This window comes from Pinus tabuliformis, chromosome 8 (assembly GCF_031772625.1).
Source record: "Pinus tabuliformis cultivar Carrire ecotype Pingquan chromosome 8, CPIR1, whole genome shotgun sequence".
NCBI lineage: Eukaryota > Viridiplantae > Streptophyta > Pinopsida > Pinales > Pinaceae > Pinus > Pinus tabuliformis.
Window position 1 is genome coordinate 186193185 of NC_142294.1, and position 23650 is coordinate 186216834.

The window sequence follows — 23650 nt, forward strand, 5'->3', positions numbered from 1 at the left end:
CATGGGATTTTCGCTAATTTAGGGCTAAATGTTGCATGCATTTACTACTTCATTGTGGAATTATGTTTCTTTATAACATATCTCTATGTATGGGCCATGTTTGTTGAACGAATTTTCCTAGAGATCAAACTTATCTTGATAAGACATCTTTATTTGCAAATAAAGTATAAACGCTTTAAGGGTACTCTCTTCTTTGCCCTAATGTTAAACGAAGTTGCCCTTAAAGCCTCCTTGAGCTAGAAACAAGATCCATTCTCATAATTCTTCTTGACTCCATATCCTCAAAGGAATTAGGCATTGATCCACCATAAGGTGATCACCTTAAAACCTCTTTTTCTTCATCTTTTCTCCCTCTTTTCTAGGTCTAGCCACCTAGGGCATCATTTTCCCGACAAAGTAGCCATAGAAAAAGTTTGACCTCCTGGCATCTACCGCGTTAGTGTGCACTAATCCACCATAAGGTGATCACCTCAAAACCTCTTTTTCTTTGTCTTTTCCCCCTCTTTTCTAGGTCTAGCCACGTTGGGCCACCTAGGGCATCATTTTCCCGACAAAGTAGCCATAGAAAAAGTTCGATCTCCTGGCCTCTAAGATGTTGGTGTGTCCTCAAGGTCTCGTGCAAATTTGAAGAAATTCTGACGGTGGGATTGCAAGATATCCCAAGGCCTAGCCCTGAGACCGGACTTTGCCCTCGTGTTCCCTAGGCTAGTACCTCATAGGATCAATTTGTCACCTTTAAGTGGAAACTCTTGTTTTGATCCTTCAACTTTTCTTGTTTAGGTTGAGATCATCATTGGTTGTTGAACTCCCTCCCCTTATCCTAGGCTCGTTCCACTTGGCCCTGTGTGGTCCCATTTCTTATCAAAGACAATTCTTCCAAGACAACTTGGGTATGCAAGTTTTGCAAGGATTTGAGGGATGGGAAACTCCTTTACAAGTCATATTCCCTTAACCTACCTCTTAAATCCTCACCTCCTCCTAGAAAGCTTTGTACCTTTCTTATAGAGCAAGCAAGCTCCTTTCCTAATCTTCGTCTAGGGAAAGGATTATTGAGGTCACTTCACATCCATTTGTTGATTCATCCTTCACAAGTGACTTTCTATATACCAGGTCTCCTCCCATCAGTGAAAGTCCATAATGAGTAGGGAGTCTTAGCTGAGGTGACAGTGGGTTAAGTCTCCATTGTTCCCCTTGATCTAGTTGTTGTTTCTTTAGGCATCCCTTTTAGGTCCCCCTGCGAGTTTGAGTGTGTCATTGCTGAGGAGGAAGAAGTTTTACCTCCCTAGTGAATCATTGAGGAATTGATTCATTAACAACATCTATAAGCATTCCTCTGGTGACTCCACTCATTGTCCAAATCCCTAGTTTACTTTAAGGCGACAACATTCCTCCTTTAACTAAGGTTGCTGCAAAAAGGGAAGAACGAACTCCTTCACCTATTGGAACCACCCTCCTCCATGAATTTGAGAAAGTCAGTGATCCATCCCCAGAGATGTGATCTAGTTCTAACACTGACCCCAAACAAGACCAACCCAAGATGACCAAAAGTGAAAGATATTTGGTCAGTGTATTTGCTCCTTTGAAATTGAGTAATGACCCCAAACCATTACTTGAGAAATACAACCAATGGTTACCCAAGTTCAAAGGAAGTGCTACCACAAGTGCCCATGACTTTGTTGAGGAATTCTATTGGCACACGCCCCGTAGAATGATTTTTAATTAAGATAGGCTCATGATGCTCTTTGCTTTATCACTTGAGGGACAAGCTAGAGAATGGTACCTTAGTCTTCCCCTAGGATGCATTGAAGATTCTGATGAATTTGAGGATCTATTCATGAAAAGATGGTCGTGCAATGCCCAAGGGACCTTCAACATTGAGAAGTTTTATCAAATAGCGAGGGGAAGGGAAGACATCCGGGAATTCATTCAAAAGTTTGATAGGGTAGTCTGGGATATCCCTGATCACCTAAAACCCTCTGATGCCAACATCCTCAACAAATTTGTCAAAGTCGTAGGAGGTCACCTAACATATGCCTTAAGAGACAAGAAACCCTCCACATTGGCCGAAGCTAAGGAAATAGCAATGCAAGTTGAGGAAAACCTACGTATCTCAAGAATGGATGCCAATGACCTCCCTAAAGCCAAAACTGAGGCCAAGAAGGAGAAATCTAAAGATCAACATGAAGAAACCCTTCTGGCTATCCTCAAGAAAATGGAAAATCTTAGTGAAGAGGTCCACTCGCGATATAGGATAGCTATGAACAAAATCACCGCATTGGAGAAGGCCCAAAAGCTTAGCTACATTCCAAAGGGAAAACCTTTTCCTTAAAAGCAAAATGAAGAAGTTAAGCCAAGCTCATCACAAGTCCCAAACTCTTTGGCCCCAACCAATGCAGTGGAGCAAGACTCACCTTCTGAGGATGAGCAAAGTGAGAGTGACGAGAGTGACAATGATGAAACAAACGAGCAGGCCAATCTTGTTGAGTCTGATGTATTAAACATTTTGCTTGGAGGTTCATATACTCATCCTCTCATTAGTGAGGTCACGACCAAAGATGAGAAGGATGAGCCAATTATCAATGTTGATGCTAGTAATGGAAGATTCAAAGGGGTACAATATTTGCGAAAATATAATAATAAGGACCCTGCAACCTCCAAGGATCCTAACGAACATGATCCTCCTCCCAAGGAATCCCTCCTAATGATCCTCCTAAAGAGAAAACTCTTTCAATGGACTGTTGAAAATAGTGTAAATAGGTTCGGTCTTCATTATGTCAAATTTTTGCATCAATGTATTTTTGTATTAAAAGGAATTATTTTTGCTCTAATTAAGAGCTCAAGACAAGTCACGTAGAAATGAAGACAATCATGTATTATTTATGTAAATAAAATGAATGCAAGTCCTTCTAGATCATCAAAAAAATACTCAAATGTGTACCCACAGATTTACTCAAGAAAAACCGCTCAAAGGAAGATTGTGGATTCACGTCGGCTCAGCTAACTAATCAAAGAGATATGTCGGCCTAATCCAAGCTCATGTCGACTCAATGGATGAGAGGGAAAGCCTATATATAGGCCATGTTTGGCTCCTCCAAAAGGCAATTCAATTTCATCTCTCTCACGATGAAGAGCAGCAGCATTAAGGTCGAGGAAAGAGAAGGTAGCCGCAGCACATGAGAAAGTTTGTCCCCTCATACGAAGTAACCATCGAGCTTGCTCCCCATCACAACATTCGGATCTGGTTTAGGGTCTTGGATCACGTAACTATGTGGATGGTTCGAAGGGTTGTTCTAGCCGCAAACACAAGGAGGAGACTGTTGTTGAAAGGTGCAAGGGTATCGTAGGGCTAGGAGAGCCCTAACTCCATTTATGCATATGCATACATTCTGAAATCTAAGGCTTCTACCTTCGTTGTGTTGACAATCAACGTTGTTACCTTGTGAAGTCTTGTAGACAAGCTCTAAGCATCACGTTGGCAACGTATGAGGCATCTACTTGTAATGTGAGGATAGATCGAGGCTAAGAGAGCCTATCCGAATTGTTTGGTGTAGACTGTCATGCTCATCCACTACAGAATTGAACAGTGTGATTGGGTACACATTTTGAGGTATTGTCATTTGATTTGAAGGCATTTCTGGGTCAATGTTTGGGTCATGTAACTTCTCAATAAAGATTCTATAAGAAGGAGTTCAAGGGTTTTTCCTCTCAAGTTTTGGGGAGGTTTTGCGCTAGCTTGGTGCCAATATCTTGTGTACTCATGCATGATTGATCTTCTAGTTTTGATCGTTGGTTGATGATAACTACATGTTAATAATATCAATCAAATCTAAAGAAAATAATATCTCAAACAGTTATCATAGTAAAGAGAAATAGAATAGCTATATTGCCCTTAATTTCTCAACATGGACCCTCCTAATAAGGATCTTCAAGTTAAAGCTAAAGTTGAACCTTAAAAGGTTTCCCAAAAGGGAGGGAATACCAAGAAGAAAGAAAGGGGTAAGCAGGCAGGGCTCAACATTGACATGGATGCCGCTATTGGGAAGATGATCGTATCTGTTCCTCTAAAGGAAATTGCAAAAACTTCCTGAACAACAACAACAAATTCAGAAGTCCCTGGGTTTTGAAGAGGAAAATTACATGAAGACATGCAAAACATTCATATTCCCGATCGTAACCCTGGACACGAACCTTTTATGCTCACTTTGGTTGTCAATGACCTTTATCTGCATAATTGTATGCTTGACTCAGGGCCTTCTGCAAATATCATGCCCTTAAAAGTTATGAAGCAATTGGGTCTCAGCATCACACGGCCATATAAGAAGGTATGTTGTTTTAACTCCAAGCATGTGGAGGTGGAAGGTCTCATAAAAGACCTTAAGGTTTCTTTGGCTAGGAACCCCAACATATCCCTTCTCAAGGATGTTGTTGTCATTGATATTGCTGACGTATGGGGAATGTTGTTATCTAGGAAGTGGGGGGCTGCCATTGGAGGTCATGTTCAAATGGATCTATCATATGCTACCATCCCACAATCGGATGCCCCTTTTATCCTTCATAGGGAACCGACCTACCTCTCTCATGTGATTAAGCTTGGACCACATTATGAGGCACACAACATTGACAAGCCTTCTCCCATTCTCCCTTCACAAGTGGTTTCTATCCTAAAAGGGCAAATCACAAGCCAAGCAAAAAGTGGGAGCCTAAAAAAGAATATAAAGTAGGGGACTTGGTCTTAGTGGACAAAAACTTAATGCCCGTCAAGATTCATGGAAAAGTTGGGAAGAACTATTATTACATTGCTAAACTCAACCACGAATTGCCTCGACCAGTCAAGTTAAGTCACATCACTCCCTTTCTTGAGAAGTGACATTGTACTATATGCATGCTAGAGTAGGATGAAATGCATGTTGATTTCCTAAAATAAAAATAATTTCATGTGATTTTTCTCATGGTAGATTAGCTTCATTTAGATTAAAGTTTACATATTTTTATTTACTTGTTGATTTTATGGCCTGACACTAAGCATGAGTGATGATAAGACACCGTGAAAAACATGTTGCCCCGTTGGTTTACTCGTTGATATGTGCAGTTAATAGGTCTGCGTTGACCAAGAGATTCCTAGAGTTCTCGTGATCTCCCATCTGAGTAGCTTTGCCACTTCAAGAGAGATCACGTCCTAGTTGGACCCAGATGTTACCCACCACTTTGTGGGTGATATCCCTACGAGAATTTTTTTCTCCATAATGATCCTCAGTTGACAACCCTTTGCAACCATCAACTAGCTCGTTGTGCCATTTCTCCGCAGCCTAAGCCAGCCATTTGACCCCTCACCCCTCTGTATCAATCATATGTTTGAAGGTGGGCCTCCTGAACCCAAAGGTATGTCTTATCATTTGGTAATTGAGTATCGGGTTTACTTATCATGGACACTTCTGGGCGTGGACAAATGGGGGGATTCGGCGAAAAGAGTGGGCATAGTTTGTGACTTTGTCCCCTTGGCCTCTTTTGTATGTTACCCTTGGATAAACGCTTTAAAGTCGCTCTCTTCTTCGTCGTAATGCTAAACGAAGTTGCCCTTAAAGCCTCCTTAAGCTAGAAACAAGATCCATTCTCATAATTCCTCTTGACTCGATATCCCCAAAGGAATTAGGCATTGATCCACCATAAGGTGATCACCTTAAAACCTCTTTCCTCACCTTTTCCCACTTTTTTCTCGGTCTAACCATACTGGGTCACCTAGGGCATCTTTTTCCCGACAAAGTAGTCATAGACAAAGTTCGATCTCTTGTCCTCTAATGCGTTGGTGTGTCCTCAAGGTCTCCTCCAATTTTGAAGAAATTCTGACGATGGGATTGCAAGATATCCCAAGCCCTAGTACTGAAACTAAACTTTGCCCTGGTGTTCCCTAGGCTAGTACCTCATAGGATCAACATGGCACCTTTAAGTGGAAACTCTTGTTTTGATCCTTTCCCTTTCCTTGCTTAGGTTGAGATCATCATTGGTTATTGAACTCCATCCCCTTAACCTAGGGTAGGTCCACTTGGCCGCATGTGGTCCCATTTCTCATCAAAGACAATTCTTCCAAGACAACTCGAGAATCCAAGTTTTGCAAAGATTTTAGGGATTGGGAAACTCCTTTACAAGTCATGTTGCCTTAACCTAGCCCTTAAATGCTCACCTCCTTCTCCAAGCTTTGTGCCTTGCTTAAAGAGTAAGCAAGCTCCATTCCTAATCTTCTTCTAGGGAAAGAATCTTTGAGGTCACTTCACATCCATTTGATGATTCATCCTTCACAAGTGACTTTCTATATACTGAGTTCCCTCCCATCGTGAAAGTCCGTAAAGATTAGAGAGTCTTAGCTGAGGTGACAGTGGGCGAAGTCTCCATTATTGCCCTTGATCTAGCAGTTGTTCCTTTAGGAGTTCCTTTTAGGCCCCCTGCTAGTTTAAGTGGTAAAAGGTATCTTAATTTTGCAAATGTTTGCCGCTTATTACTAATATTATCCTGATTTTTACGATTTTTTTGGTTTTTCAAACCCTTGTCGATTTTATCCCGATGTCGATGTTCGCATCATTGGAGTAGTGTATGCCCATATTCATAGATTTAGCAGTCAAATCGCTGCATGGAGAGGGGTCCCTTGTCTCTTGTTCCAATTTGGTGTTTGGCTTGGTTGCGACCTTAAAATCAAATAACTATGATGATGATCATTATAACTTTCTAACTTTAAAACTCAGACTTACTATTAATTGACCATTCCATAGGATTAAGACTACTTGGTTGACTTCGCAGTTGTGGCTATTAAGTCTACCTGGTTGACTTAGTGACTTTGTTCTCCTCTCTCTTTCGAAGGCATTCTATCATAGGAAAATTAATGCACCCCTAAATTGCAGTAGATTGGAACAATTCATAACAATGGTGTTACATTTATTTTATTGACAACATGGATACAATCCCCTTTCAGGAGGCATATTCTGATATTTCGCATTGAACTGCATATAGGGATATCATTTTATTGGGAGAATTCAACAATCTTGGTGGCTCTTTCAGTTGGACCTGGGAGATTGTTAATCCCAAAATGTGTTTCCTTCTAAGAAGTCACAAGTTCAAATCCAGACGAAGGTAGAGCATGCACATCTCCATAGAGATTAGCAGTGAAATCACTGCTTGGAAGGGGGTCCCTTGTCCCTTGTCCCAATTTGGTGTTTGGCTTGGTTGTGACCTTAAAATCAAATAACTATGATGATGATGATTATAACTTTAAAATGGAAAAGCCCACCATAATGTGCAAACAAAGACTGATAAGGATACGTTTAAATTTGTTTGAAGCTAAAATATGGGTTCACCTTGCAAGGAGTCATATAGGGTGTCCAAATAAAACTGAGACTCGTTGGTAATTTACCATTTCATAGGATTAAGTCTACTTGGTTGACTTAGTGGCTTTAATCCTTGGGCACCACCAAGAATGCGCTTTTGGCTTTGTTTTACACTACATATTTGAGCTTCCCATGTTTTGATTGGCACATTCATTTGGAACCTAGATACTCAACCCCATTGGGAAAATCAGGCTCAAGGAAATCAACCCTCCTGAAGGAACTCGGCCCTAGAGATTGAGACATATCTCAATAGAAAATCGATCCCCTTTCTTCTCACCTCGTTTGGCTCCTATGCACGAGAAAATTGGCCTCAATATTTTGACCTCCCTGTTTCTTGAACTCTACCTCTGTGAATTTCACCCAAAATTCCCTATTGCAATTCTCCTCACTTCTCTTCATTCTAGTCAAGCCTCTCACTCTAGAGAATAATGCTTCTTCCACAATTGTGTGTCTACACCTCTCCCTTGGGCTTTTTTATAATTTCATTAAGCCAAAATCATTAACCCTGATATTTGAAATGATTGATGGCTAGGATTAGATCCTAAGCCTCACTTGAGACCAATAGTTGAGATTGTATCCAAGTCACTTAAATAATTTTATTATTATCCTTAGAATTTAGCCTAATAGTCCACAATAATTAATTAAATTAATTATTGCACTTTTCCTAAATTAACCCTAGGAAAGAAATCATAAAATCACTTACTCCACCAAGCAAGCACCTAAAGAGGCAATCAAATATCTTCTACATGCGAAGGCACCAAACCAATGTAGAAGACCTTCCAAGGCCACAAAATACACATTGTGAATAGCCTTGTTGTTGCACAAACTAGAAGGCCTAATATATAAGCTATAGATAGAGGGCACAACAACAATTTAGGACAAAGGCCCACTGTCACCACAACCTATGTCCCCTTCTGTTCACAAATTTTTGCCGACAAAAAGAGTCCCAGTATCCCTCACTTGTGATTAGTATGTCTACACTAGGGTTTGAAGTGAGGCAAGGATGGCTCCTTCAATGCAAAGCGCTCAATTGAGGTGTGACCATTAGGAGAAGCTTAAACGGATTTCCTCGAAAAACCCCTTGAAAGAAATATTATACAAGATCTAGGGTTGAGGTATTTGACAAGGTAAGAGTAAATCCTATTGAGAAATCTAGGGGCAGTTAGATTAGTTGATTTCTCTTACTTTGATAACTACTTGTGATGTATTTTTACTTAGCTTGATTAGTTTCTTCTTTCACTTGATTATTATTATGTTCTTATCATCAAATAGCTACCAAACAATGAAAGAACAACAAGACAAGAGGACACAAAATGTAGGTTGCCAGCTAGGGCCAAAACCTCTCCTCTTGAGAGGAAAACCCACAAGAATTCTTCTCTTCTTATAGAATTTTCAAATGACGAATTCCAAGACCTAAGACCCTTAACAAAGACCCCTTCAAGACCAAGTCAACCATCCTTCTTGATGAGCTTTCCTTACACAGTGTACAACAACTGCCTTTTACCTTCCAACAACAACTTCGACCCCAGCAACATCGATCCCAACAGCGTTTGCAATTTCGACTTTCCCAACAATTTCTTCAATTTCGACTTGCCATGCAACTTCTACAATTTCGACTTTCCCAACAACCCCTACAATTTCGACTTGCTCAGCAACTTTAGAAACCCTAACACAAGAGAGAGAGGTGCAAAACTTCGATCTTCTTCTTCTTCTTCTTATCCTTGATTTTCGTCCTTTTTCCATTTTCTTTCTTGAGGAGATCAAACTTGTTTCTCTTATGCCCAAATGAGGTGAGTTCCTTCTTATATATAGGCTTTCCAGGGGTACGAATTACCTCCATGAAACTGTCGTGATCTTTCATTTAGGCTGTCTTGTTGTAGCTCGTTGACAAGGTCTTGGTGGGTCTTTTATGACTCAAATAAATTTCTTTTACACAATACAAGATGCCCAAATGGGTCTTACATATATGACAATGACTATTTTGAACTCATAATTCTATGACAAACCTAAAAGCACTCAATGGGTGCTTGACCTATAAATAAATTTATCTTGAGCATGAATCCCATGCATCAAGCATGACAATAATAAATTTCTCTCTTTTCATCAAATACATAAGATCATGATTACAATAGACATTATGAAGACTGAACCTAGTTACATATTTCAACACTCCCTCTTAAATAGGGAGGTATTCATAATCCATACATGGTACTTGGACATTCTCACACTGAAGAATTCTAATAAGAAGAGTCGGATTGGTAAGCCATCTCATAACCTATTTTATCAGTTTATATATGTGCATCTCATCATATCAACCGGCATTTCCACATAGCAAGGCCTTGACTAACAGCGCTATCTCTCCACAAGATTAGAGCACAATGCTTGGGAGACCAATGATTTATAGACACCTTCATCATTGTCTCTCAAGGCACATACCCCATCTGGATGTTCATGAGGTATGTCCTTTTAAGACAATTCTTGTCTTGGAATAACACATCCTTAAGGAATTTCCTCTTCAACTACTCTTACCTATTGGATGCCCTACCACACCTTCAAAGAGTATTAGAAACCATATGTAGTATACCTAGGGGGGATATTATGGGGTACAGAGGGAGGTACCGAAGGGATAATGTGATGAGCCATAGTTAATAATTAAAGTGGTTAACCCACATAATGGACCACAAGTAGTTAGGAATAATGTGATAAGCCCATTGTATTTGATGTATGGTATTGAGAGACCCATGGTAATTGTATGTATGAAGCCTACATAGAGGATAGAGACTCCTCGTAATGGGATGTCAAGGATCATTATATTGGCAAGCATATGGCTTGTGGAGTGTTCTCCTTCCTTAAGGAGTAGTTGTATGGTGTTGCCCTACCTCAAGGGTTTGATTCATAAAGAGAATCATTTCTATATTTTGATCTTGTTATTTTTGGACATATTTTCTATTTTAATATATTTTCAGGTCAAATCTACTACACCATATGCTTACCCAATCCTCCATTCTTTCTTCATAACATGAAAACAAGAATGATGTGTCTATCTCTCCCTATCAACTAAGGAGGATCTACACATTCCTATAAAAGGAATATTGCCAAGCTCCCTTCTAACAAGGGACTTGCCCAAGCTCTCTCTCCACTAGGGACTTGTTTCCAATAGCAACTATCTACTCTTTGGTTGTAGGGCTCCTCTTTTCAATGTCCTGAACTTCAACTTCTTCATCAAGGAGCCTTCATCTTCTAGAGCTTCTTCGTAGGGCATCATCCATCTTCTCCATCACTTTTCCTTCAATGAACCATAGTGTTGAATCAATAGTCATGTCATCCTTGTCTTCATCAAAAAGTGATCTTCTAGTCCACATATGGGTTTTCTTCATACAGCTACCTCTTCCAAGTAATGTTTCTTTCGCGATCTTCCATCCAATTTCACGAGTATTAGTTGTAGGTGATATCTACAACTCCCTTTCGATAGCCCTGTTTCAACCCAACTAGATGTTTTTAAAAATCAAGATAAACATTAAATCAAAGTTACATTTTCAATGATAGCTTTTCGTCATGACACCTACTTCATGTAACAACAACATCCTGCACGTCTATGAATCCATCACCAAGACATTCATTGTCGAGATTATTCTTTTGTAATATACATATCAGGGTCTTCATACCTTCTTCTTCCATGGAGATGTCATAGCCAATTCTTCTAGTTATCTGATGTTGATCACTTATCTAACGCGACTATAGTTGCATCTTTCACGAACACTTCGTCCTTTCTTCACATATTGCTTCCCCAGGAACTTCTATTCATAGTTACTTCATCATAGGAACCATAATTGTCAACCACCTCATCTTCCATATGAGTTCATATTATGTTGATTTCATAAGAGTTCAAGGAAAATTGTCTACATGTCTTCATGCATCATGCCTTGTTCTATCATCCTCATGAGCTAGAGCATTCAACCATGCTATCTAGAACTATATGACGACACGACTTTTATTTATCAAATATTTACATACCTCGTCCTCCTTTTGGTCATCTAGACTTTCTTCTAGCACTTCCTTTCCTTGCTTGAAGATGAATGTATTTCAACAAACTTGACATGTTGCACTCCTTTGTCACCATACCATCATTCTTCTAAACAGTGGATCCCACACAAGGTGGAATGTGGACTATTTGCGAGAGACTTGCTTCTTCCAAGTAGAAGTGAACCTTCTCATAAAGATTCTAGTGGAGCATCTTGATGATACTCATTTTACAAATGCTCCTTTCTAATAATGATGATGTTTGAGGACTCTTCTTTATCTTCTATCTTGCTAGATGAGATTCCTCCAACCATATATACTGCTACTTTGGTTGTCTTTATATGCTTCCAATAGAGATATCATTTCTATCACGATAATTTCTATAACCATGTAGACTCTCTACTTCAATTATCCCTCCATGCTTTTATGATGATGTCATCTCTATCTTGTTATAATGCATCCTATCATACTTGTGATGCTTCTTATCATTTTCTATAACTGAAAAGAACTAAGTGAAGAATATTATCTCAGTCATAGTAGAGATCCTTCACTTCCTCCTTTGATTTCTTCTTTTCTGATTCTTCCACTTCTTCGGTAACTTCGTACAAAGTTGCCCCATTCATCAAGTAGTGCATTGAGAACGGTGGTCATTTCTTAATCGAACATTATTTCCCCTAGCTCTTGTAGTTGATCTCTTATTTAAGATACCCTCATAAGGTTTGAGGTTGCCCCTTCTCCCTTTGATACCTTCATCTTCTATAATTCGGTTCTCAGTGATATAACTTCTCTTGCAATGCTTACAAAAAACAATACTACCAACTTCTCATAGATATCACTCGATTTCTCCAACTTTGCTACATAACAAATGAGGGAATCCTTGATTGATTCTATGAGGATTCTTTGAGTCCTTATTCCCCTTTCATATACTTTATTAATGTTTGAGCATGCTCTTGAGATGGTTTGGTGATAGAGCCCTTTGCATATTCAATAACTTCATTCTCTATGAGGATCAAATCTATCCTCTTCTCCCATGCAAGGAAATTTGATGACCTAACCAGTTTGTTTCTTTCCTTGCAGAATGAAGTCATGTTGATAGTAGATTCAAACATAAATATTAAGATACTTGTCAAGCGAAGATGCTCCTATATGATGATATCTTCAACTTGATTCTTTCTTGATGATGTTGCTTCCTTGATGATCTTCTTCAAGGATGTTCGACATGTGCTCTTTGCTTCAATGTGAGGAAGATCGCCTTGATTTATTTGATGATGACGGCAATGGTTTTTCTTGCTTCCTTTGGACGTAGAAATGTTGAATATTGAGACTTCGAGATGCTTCAAATGTGTATTCCTTTCTTTAAGTGGAGGTAGGGTCCTTGAGGTCTTTTGCTCCTTGCGATGATGTGATCTTTGAGATGAATACTTCTCCTTGGTGCTTCTTAGTCCTCCTTAATGATTTCCTTGTCCTCGGCCCTTATGTGTCCTTTTTCAACAATGTGATCTTCAAGTTGCCTCTCCTTCTTGTTGGACCTTATGTGTCCTTTTTCAATAATGTGATCTTCAAGCTGCCTCTTCTTCTTGTTGTAGTCACCATAGCTTTGATACCATGTTGAGAAATATAGGGGCAGCTACATTAGGTGATTTCTCTTACTTTGATAACTGCTTGTAGTGTATTTTTACTTAACTTGATTAGTTGCTTCTTTCATTGTTTATTATTATATTTTCATCATTAAACAACAACCAGACAATGAAAAAAAAATGAGACAAGAGGACACAAAATGTAGGTTGTTGGCCAAGGCCAAAACCTCTCCTCGTGAGAGGAAAACCCACAAGAATTCTTCTCTTCTTATAGAATCTTCAAATGACAAATTCCAAGACCTAAAACCATTGACAAAGACCCCTCCAAGACTAAGTCAACCTTCCTACTTAGGCAATTTTTCTCATGCACAAATTTCTTGAATAAATGGCTCCCATGTGGGAAATCCATTGAGAATCACTATAACAAGCTCTACATCATCAATGGTATCTCTAATGGCTACAAGCTCATCTCAGATCGGGGAAACTCACATAAGATAACAAAATCTAATCTAGTCATCATGACATTACACGGACATTTGGACATTTTCTCATGTTAACTTCCTACTAGTGTTGTTGCTCTTATACAATCCTACAAGGGCATCATATACTTCCTTGGCAGTCTTCAAAGCAACAACATGAAGAATCAAATGGTCCCTATGTAATCTACCAAGATCCTCATCACCTTGGCTTCATTCTTCTTATACTTGGCTTTCTCCCTAGCTCCCTGTGGCTCCAGAATAACTTTATCCACATGATTCTAAAGCTCATTCTCTTCCGAGATAAGGAGTATCCTAGTCTTCCAAGATTTGAAGTTGACAACACTGGATAATGGGACCGATAATGAGTGTAATGAATTCCAAATTAGCATCGGATGTGCTCTAGCCATGAAAATTGGTGGAGAGGCTAAGCCACATGAGAAAGGGTTTGGGAAGATTCTAAATAGTTTGGAAGATATTAAAATAATTAATGTTTTTAATGGAGTCCCTAAGTCTAAACTTAGGGAAAATTAAAATATTAATGTGAATTAATATAAAACTGTGTTTAGAATGGTCCAAAAGTCATGGATCAAACTAAATCTAATCTTAGCCGTTGATTAGGGACTTAATCTCGGCCGTTGATTTGCCAATGAGAAAAGTATAAGAGGAGGCTTGAGGGTCACTTGGAGAACACACCAAGAGATCAAGATTTCGACTTTTTGGGGTTGGGTTTGCTGAGAAAGTTGAGAGAGTGATCAGAGTTGCAGTTGAGGGACAGTGAATACAAAAGCAGAGAGGCAGAGATAGCACCAGGAACTACCGGAACAGCCGGGAAAGCTGACGCAAAGGGCAAATGTCAGGACTGTCAAGAACAGCTAGAACTGTCGGGAACTGCCGGAACAGCCAGGAAAGCTGACGCAGAGGGCAGAAAAGCCAGAACTGCCGAAACAGTCGGGAAAGCTGACGCAAATCGAAGAAGCCGGAACTGTCAGGAACTGCCAGAACAGCGAGGAAAGTTGCCGCAGAGGGCATAAGCAAGAATTGTCGAGAACGGTTGGAACTGTCGAGAACAGCAGGAATTGCTGGGAGAGCTGATGCAGTCCCTAGAGGCTGACGATGGGGTTTCATGGGGCTGATTGGAGCTGTGGAGCTGCCGGAGTGTTTATCCGAGGTTTCAGCTGGAATATCTGCTTCTGAGTAGAGAGGTACTACTGCAGAGATTTTTCTCTGTTGGGTGAGTCGCATTTAGCACCCAAATTGTATTCTAAAACTACTTAATAAATCAAACCCTCAGATAGTTGCACCAGTTTTCCCGCATTGGGTTTTTCCAGGGACATTAGTCCAAAAAACAACGGTGTCACTTGTGTGCTTGTTTTTGTTTCCTTCCATTGATGATCTGTAATGTGTTGAGCATGTACTTGTATTTATTTCCAATATTTACATGGTAAATAACTTGTTAATTAACAAAACAAGTAGGTAGGAATAAATCAGTAAAGTACATGAAGGGTTTCCAATGTGTCAAACTTAGAAATACCAACATGGTATCAGAGCGTGGTTGCGGATCACAGGAGAAATTATTCTTCAGCAAGGTTTACAAAATTAGCAATTTTGTCTAGAAATATGTGCTAATAATCCAAATCAAAACACCAATCAAACCTAGTCAATCTTCAACAAGTCAACACTAGTCAATCTAGCCAAAATATCAAAAGTTGACACCAATCAACTCAAACTAGTCAACCTTCTTGCAATCAAATTTCAGCCCTATGGTCAACTACAATATGGATTTACATCAAGTCAACTTGATCAAACAGTAAAACTCGATCAACTATTGTGGTCAAATTCATCCTTTTGTTCACGTGTGTGACTGTTCAAGAATGTTGGTCAAACTCATCGAAAAACTCGGTCAAAGACTCCTTCACACGCGAGACCAAGAGAGAGATAGAAAGATAGAAAGATGGTCTCCAAAACATACTTCTTCATGCTTGCTCTTATTGGTGGAGAAAATCAAATGTCACATCATCTATATATACTTGTCAAATGGGAGTACAATAACCCAAGGGGCACATCCCTTCACCCTCATGGCCGACTTGACTTTTATGGGCTTCCTTGTCACTCAAAAATCAAATTTTTATTTTAATTCTTCATAATTCTTCTAGGTCGACTTATTTGCTTTCTTTTGGTATTATGTTCCATGGGATGAGTGTTCATGCACCAAGTTAGTTTATTTGGTATTTACTTCATTGTCCCTTGTTGAGTTCAACCCTTCTTTCCATTATTTGAGGAATAAAGATGGGTTTTTTCTTTACCTTACATACATACATACATATAGACAAACTAAGCCTTAAGAGTTAGCTCAGTGGGTCGAGTTCCCGTCTTTAAAGCACCTATGCTATTGAGAGGTCACAGGTTCAATTCTCTCAACACTCTCGGGTACAGGCTCCATGATTGAGCCAGCGAGAAGTGATCACTTCGAGTGGATATGCCTAGTACAATATTCTGTGGATGTAGTGGTCACCAATCTCCGAGGACCATGAACCACATACAAAAAAATACACAGACAAACTACGGCATTGATCATCTATCCTCCATTACCTATTTTTTTCTTTATAATATTTAAAATTGTTTTGATAGGGTTTTCTCAAGACCATCTGCTAATTCATTAATTTTGTGTGCTCGAGGACCTATTCGAGACTCTATCAATTGATATTAGCCTTTGAATTGAACCATAGCAACTTTTGAGCCCAAATCTTGGAACCATCAAGCCCTAGGAATTCTATCCATAGAGAACCCACCCTTGAGTTGGAGGATAGTTGGCCAAAAGCTTTCAGACTTTATCTCAAGAAGTGTGAGATTTTGTTGTATACATGAACAATGTCATGCCTCTGAATATGTAGAACATGCCTTGCAAAATGTGAGGTAGCCCTTTGGTAATGAGTTCACCTCCAAATATGCAACTAACACCTCAAGATATGTGATATGCCTCAAGCATCAAAATAAGTAGATATGTTCACCTAAGGCAAGATCGTTCATCGAAAGCAGGAAATATCCTCCTCTAACTCCAAGCTCCGAATCTGATGCACATGAGGATGGCAACAGTTTGCAGGAGAGCATAATCTTTTGGAAAGAGTTCTTTACAAGTTAAATCAAGCCTGAAAGGCCTAGCCCCTGGAAACAAATATACTTTGCTACCTAGATATGGAAACTATTCACTAGTTGGAGTAAAATCAGTTTCTACATCTATAGTGGATGGGCTGAAATTTCCAGCCAGTATTGACTCTAGTCCTGACAATGTATTAATGGCCAGACAGGGAGTTGGTGATTTCACATATCCTGCATCAACTGCGACAGATATAAGCCCTTTAATCATTCTTTCTAAATAAAATGATGTTGAAAGGTATTGTATATCTTCATAAAATTATAAAAAGGTCAACTTCTAACATTTTTCTTTCTTAAACTAGATTTACTCATAACCTGTCAAAATATTTATCATTTGCAAATACAATCAAAAAGAGTACATAAGGGACAAGACCGAGTTCCAAAAATCTTCAACCTCAGACTTACTGTTGCAACTTCAGCTGAAAGATGGTCCTCCTTGATAGCAGCATCTTCTTTAGTGAATTGTAGCTCCTTTAATATTAACACAGCAAATGTGAAAAATAGCAACCCCAACAAAAATAAAATAAACGCAATAACAGCTCTGAAAAAATAGCACAATCAACTAGAAAAATCACATTAACTATGTTACCTCTCTTGTGGATGCCAGCTTTTCTTCCAGATCCTTCACTTTCTCTTTACTCCTCTGTAGTGCTGCCAGAGATTCAGTTCCTTTACTTTCAGCCTGTAAACATCATACATACATTAGACACTTTCAAAATCTCTCTAGTTTTAGACACATCTATGATTAGAAACTTACATCTGCAAGTTTAGCAGAAAGATCTGCCTCTATTTCCGCACTGGTTTGGCGCTGCTGTAGAATTGCATCCACTTTAGATGTTAACTCCTCATTTAACCAGGTGTTGTGCTTCTCAGTGAGCTCCTTCTCCTGTTCAAAATATGCATTAAAATCACACAATGAAAGATGTACAAGTAAGATCAGAACTCACTTGAATTGCAACCATAACAGACATAAGAGCCAATATAATTGGCACCTGTAAAAGGCGAGCCTGCGTTGTGCGTGAGCGGGCAAGTTCTGCTTCATTTTCATGCAATTTGGCTTGAAGAGCACTACGCTCATCTGTTAGGGCAACCTGGCAACTAAAATACTTAAGTACAACATTTGGAATGTATTAAGTCTGCATCAAACCAAAATATTCTCTACTTCCAAAAGATGCCATATCAAAAATGCTAGATGAAAGTGTCATATATATGTCATATCTCACACATTTTATGAAAGAAACTAACATGTCCTACAAATATTTAGTGGAAATTGCTGCAATTGGAAATTAAGAATATTACAGAATCAAATGACCAAACACATAATTGCCCGTAACTAGTTTCTCAATCTTTGAATCAAAAGGCCAAGTCACTTGCCTCCAAAATGCAATATGTGATCTTGCTATACAATATTGAATAATGGTCAAATGTTGGGAAAGAATATTCTATAAAAATAAACTGTAATATAGTTATCAGATTGATGTATGTGTGTGCATGTGAGACGTGTTATGTATATCACTAGAACCGAAGGAATAAGAAAGGTCAAAAGTCATTTGAGGCCTCTATATAATGTTGCACTCCTCAGGAAAATTTGAGCTTTCATGTACACAAACCTTTTTGTCTGCCATATTCATACATGCTTGCAGCTTTCAACTTATGTTTCTTGCCTGGCTCTGACAACATGGCTAAATAGCTATTTTTGCTAAGTTCAATTAAAACTCAGATAGGCCCCCAAAACAATCCATTTTTAAAATGTCAGCAAGGCAAATTTGCTGGCCTTGACTCTGGCTTGCCCACAGTGAGTTTGATTCATGATTCCTTACCAGTACAACTCTGACCAGTAAGTAGTTGCCTAGGTTTCACAGCTCAGTGAGTTTGACTCACAAGCCCAATGAAGAGCTCAATCTACACATTACATTTACCAAATAGGAACATATATTTTCAGAATTTTCAACCAAGCCGTGCTCCAGAGTCCAACGAGAAAACAAAGTGTTCTCAACATACACATCTACGGTTTACAGCCAAAAAACACTCTGGTATCCAAATGACAAGTTTTTGACATACACAGTTGTAGCAGCAGTCCAGCAGTATCTTAAGATTTTGAGTAATCACTCCTGACTCTTCATTCAAGAGACCTGAGTCAATATACTGCTACGATTTTTCCTCATGCCACCATCCATGGTTGACAACAAGAATTGATATCATTAGGCATATAAAATGATATCATAATCTAAAAAGGAAGAATAGCATGTACTTAGAAAGTCATGATAAAAGGGTTGAAGGCCAGGCTAGTTTTAGAAGCTATCCTCAACCATGGACCACCTAATTACGCTTAGGATCATTGAAGAGGGGTGTCGTAATAATAAAACTAGTCTTCTGTGTTGATTTGTTGACCTAAGGAAAGCTTTTAAGTTTTGACACAGTAACTGGAAAGAGCCTTTGGAGTATGTTAAAAGAGTTTAAGGTTCCTTTCAGTTAAAAACCTGAAAGCCACTGCATTAAGGTTGTATGAGAATGTTATTGCTATGTTGAAGGGCATAGACGCTTCATTTGAAAAAAACAGTTGTCATATAGGAGTTAAACAAGGATGTCCCCTGTTCCCTATCCATTTTTGCATTTACATTGACAAGTTCTGACTTGAAGAAGCTGGTTGCGCTGGCACTACTTTAGCTGGAATAATCAACATCCTTCTTTATGCTGATGATATAGTTCTGATAGCAAGGTGCCTCTCTAATCTCAACAAGAAACTAAGAATTCTCAAGGATGTCTGCACTAGCACCAGTATCTCAATGAACTCTGACAAAACAAAGGGTTATGAATCATGATAATAAAATCCAAAATGATCACTCGTGTTAATTTTCTGTAAGACAATACGAACTAGTAAATTACTTCATACAGATATCTCGAACTCAACAGTCATAAGAAGGCTAATGTATTGAGAAAAGGATTAATGGACAGTGGAAAACCTATTTTGGCCCTAAAAACAACTGTAAATCCATGGGCTTCTGGTTGTGAAAAACAAGAAACTCCTCTTTCAGAGACTCTATTCAGTCCTATTATCTTATATGGATGTCAAGTTTGGGGCTACAACATCTCTAGATAATCATGGAAGAAAATCAAAAAAATCCAAGAACATTTTATAATTTAATATTCTAAAAATAAAAGCAATACACCCTATCTATCGTCATCCAAGCATGTATGTCCCCCATTGGGGATATGGCTATGACTAGTTACACAAAGTACAAGCACAATAAAAACAAACATGAAAGACAAGAGGCTACTTAAAATTGCTTCCAACTCCAGTCAAAAACCACCTAAAGCTTAGCAGGGGTTGGCATTGAGATACTACGTCTTGGCTAAACCATTTGTGAATAAAGAAGGACACTATCTGGATACCATTAAAAATACTGTCTGGAAAGACTATCTATGACATTTCTTTCCATTTGAGTTCTCTCAATTTTTGGATTTGGTCTTCCACTTTCTTGAGACAGATCTAAAGAAGATGAATGCCTTCATTAGATTTGACGACATGAGGATTTCAGAACCATGGTGTTAGGGAATGAGTTGTGAAGGCAATATTGTCACTAGTTCAATTGTGAAAGGGCCATGTTCAACACTTTTTGGTCCATGAGATAGTATGTCACTTCAGTTTTGTTCCACCTAAAATGTACAGTTCTCATAAAAACTGACTGAGCTATGATGTTACATTTCCACTAGCGTGTGATGACAGCCTCCTTATAGGTCCATACTGTGGATTCATGATGGACTATATGTGTTGCTAGCAAAATCATGTGAAATTGGGAAACAATTTTACTTTTGAAAATGAATACTTGTTTTGGAGGACAACATTATTAAGGTTTTGGGAAAAAGTCTATTGTTTTTATTTTAACCATAGGAAAGTAGTCATTTTTGGCATTTTTCTCCAAGAAACGACCCAAACACATTTTTGCATATAAAAACAGGCTGGAAACATTTTGGGCAATTCTGGGGGCACTTTGTCTACCAGTTCTATTCCATCTACCTCATTCATGAAGGTGAGTTCATTTTAAGGTTTGTGAAATACAAGTTGTTTATTGGTTGTCATGATCTATGTGAGATTCATGTTGTTTGTCAATTGTCATAATCCATGCCATTTCCTCATTGTTTATTACTCCAACAGTGAAAAAACTAATCATGAGACATCTACAGCAATGATTTAGTGAGAAGTGCACTTGATTTCATCTTTGAAATGATGATCTACTATGTTGCAATTCATCAATGTAGTAGCAGCCAAGTTTGACAATTGGGTTTTGTTTGTGTAGGAGTTAAATAGTTTAAATTGTATTTTGCCTAAACTAAAGTTAATTCAAATGAAATAGTTTTCTTGAGAAGGATCTATCTTTTTTTCAAGGGATAAAGTTTGTATTTTAGGTGATTCAAGTAAATGAAAACCTTTATTATAAAATGAAGGAGAAGAGAGTGGAAATCATTATTGAAACTTCAAGACAGAGTGATAAAGAATAATGCCAGAAATCTATTAAAAATAGGTTCCTGTCCAATGTGTCAATGGGGATTATTGCCAAAATATCTAGCAGGCCTTGTGGAGGGGCACCCTAAAGGAAAAAACTAGACCAAGTGACAGCAATAAGGTAGCAGTCAACTGTCATCACAACAGCTACTAACCCCTGCTTTTTATGGATTTTCACCGATGGGAGGAATCCCGGTAGATAGGTCATCTAACAAGTGTTCTATGCTTAAAGGTATAAGGTGACTACAAGGCTTCTAAGGGAGGACTCAACTTAAGGACAAGGCTCAAGCGATGAAGAAGAAGCAATGTGCTTCTCTTAGACAAGCCAAAAATAAGGCACGCTAGACCTAGGGTTTGAGCAATGGCATGGAAGAGGGAACGTGGAACGAACAAAGTTTGTATTTCCCGTTAAATACTCCAGAAGACTTGGAATATGAGTATGAAAAATGATACAATGAGAATGAAGGTCCTATATATATAGCCAGGTAAGTACCCTTTCACGAACAGGCATATCTCTACAGACATGCCTCTTTGTTTAACTAATTATTATTTAATTACATGTTATTATGATTATTATTTATTATCTATTTTTATTATTTTTACATAAATTATGTTCATAGCATTGCCTTCCCCTTCAAAAAGCTTTGACCTCAAAGCTCGTTGATGAATGGACTTGATCTCTTTTTCTGCTACAAATGCCTTTTTGTCTCAGGACAGTCATCCTTGTCAATACAAGTTGATTACTGGAAATTTGTGATGAATTGTTACCACTGGACTGAGTTGTGCGCATTTCAGTATTCTTCAGAACATATGCGTGTTGTTTATGTTCTGAGTGATACGGACTCGTCAATTGATTGAGATGTTTGTTCTTGTAATTTGGATGTAGATAAAGATCTCTATTGATTTCCCTTATCATGTGTGTGGCTAGATTCTGGTAAACTTCAGGTTCTGATGTCGTCGAGTTGGTTACAATAACTTCACTTGGAATTTCCTTCGTCTCAACATCTGAGTGTGTTTTTCTTTAACCGATGTGTCTTCTTCTTGAGTTGTGGTATTCACTGGATCGATATTCATTCCATTTTCTTCTACTTGGACTGACAAGACTAAAGACGTCGATACTACTTCCTTTGTGAGAAATTCTTCTAATTTGTTGTTTAATGATTTCTTATCATTTTAAAGTTTCTTAATTTGAGTGAGTAGACTCTGATTATGATTTTTGAGACGTAAGAGTTCCTTATTTTTTGAGTCAATTTTATTTTGGTATTCAAGCTTCTCGTCTTTTAAACACTTGATTTGTTCTAATAATTTTTTATTAAGGTTCTTGAACAGTAAATTTTCTTCTTCCTTCTCTGATAAACTTTCATTGAACTTCTCATCAAAACTTTATTTGTGCCAGTAGTTTTTGAATATGATCTTTTAAACGAGAATTTTCGTCGTTTTTATTAGATATAGCCTCCTCAAGCTCTTCTTGCTTCTCCAATATTAAGCTTTGATTCCTTTGAGGTATTAATTTCATAACATCTCTAAAATCTTCTAATGATGACATTACCGATTTTGACTTCATTGCCATGTCTCGCAATGTGATCATCTTCCCCTTATAAGAAAACATCAAAACTTTTTTCTCTATGTTTAACATGAACACACCCAATTCCTTAAACCAAGGTTGACCAAGAATTATGTCAAACTCTCTATTATCCATAGTTACAACACGAAATTGAGATATGTACTCATAATGATCTATTGTCATTTGTAAATAACTAATTTTATACTATTTTTGGCCAAAAATATTTTTCCTTTCACCAATGTTTGGCTCTAGAATTAATAACTGATTGGCCAAATTAATGTTGATATAATTTTCCTGGTTGCTTGTGTTGATAGCGATATTAATTTTTCTTCCTTGGATGCTTCATTTTAATGAAATCAAATTGTGATCGATAACTAAAAGACCATTGTAGGAAAATTTCCATTTCTTCGTTTTTGAACTTGACTCAATTTCCTCTCTTCAAAGATGGGTTCAAATACTGCAATATTTAATTATATAGGTATTATTTTATAATACATTTTCTTTTTTTTCTTTTTTCTGTTTTTTTATATTTTTAATTTGTACTTCTAAAATATATATATATATATATATTATTTTTAATCCCTTGATACTTTCCTTGGTCTCTCACACTTTATGCAGTGTAATTTTTTATGATTTTAATTGTATATTTTGTTTTAATTATTAAACCTTCCTTTTATTACCAAAATTTCTTATCTTAAATTAATCCTCTCTTCATTAAGTGTTACCAAGTCAAGGATAACTAACGTGAATGGTCAAACGTCACAATTTTTAATGTATGTCGCTTGATGCCTTTAATGTATTCCACCTTATGCACTTAAACTTCCAAAATTACACAACTTTTTCTTTCAAAATAAAATTGAAGTGGACAGTTGTGATGTAGATGTCGAATCAGAACAAAGTCAAAGTTACAATGGTTGACTACTATAGGGTTGATTTTAATGGACACGAAGTAACAGTGCAGTGACAAGGGTGGAAGGCGC

General features: G+C 38.0%; 1 protein-coding gene across 3 annotated transcripts in view; it reads right to left on the bottom strand.

Moving 5' to 3' along the window:
• Positions 1 to 23650, bottom strand: part of NUA (nuclear pore anchor) — a 340816-nt gene that overhangs the window by 290024 nt on the left and 27142 nt on the right. For all 3 annotated transcript variants that reach the window (XM_089371934.1, XM_089371933.1, XM_089371932.1), the window contains exons 3-6: positions 17595 to 17693; positions 17360 to 17488; positions 17192 to 17284; positions 17008 to 17073 (exon numbers count right to left, since the gene is read on the bottom strand). In XM_089371934.1, the coding sequence (XP_089228060.1) occupies positions 17008 to 17073; positions 17192 to 17284; positions 17360 to 17488; positions 17595 to 17693 (387 nt within the window). The remainder of the gene's footprint in view (positions 1 to 17007; positions 17074 to 17191; positions 17285 to 17359; positions 17489 to 17594; positions 17694 to 23650) is intronic.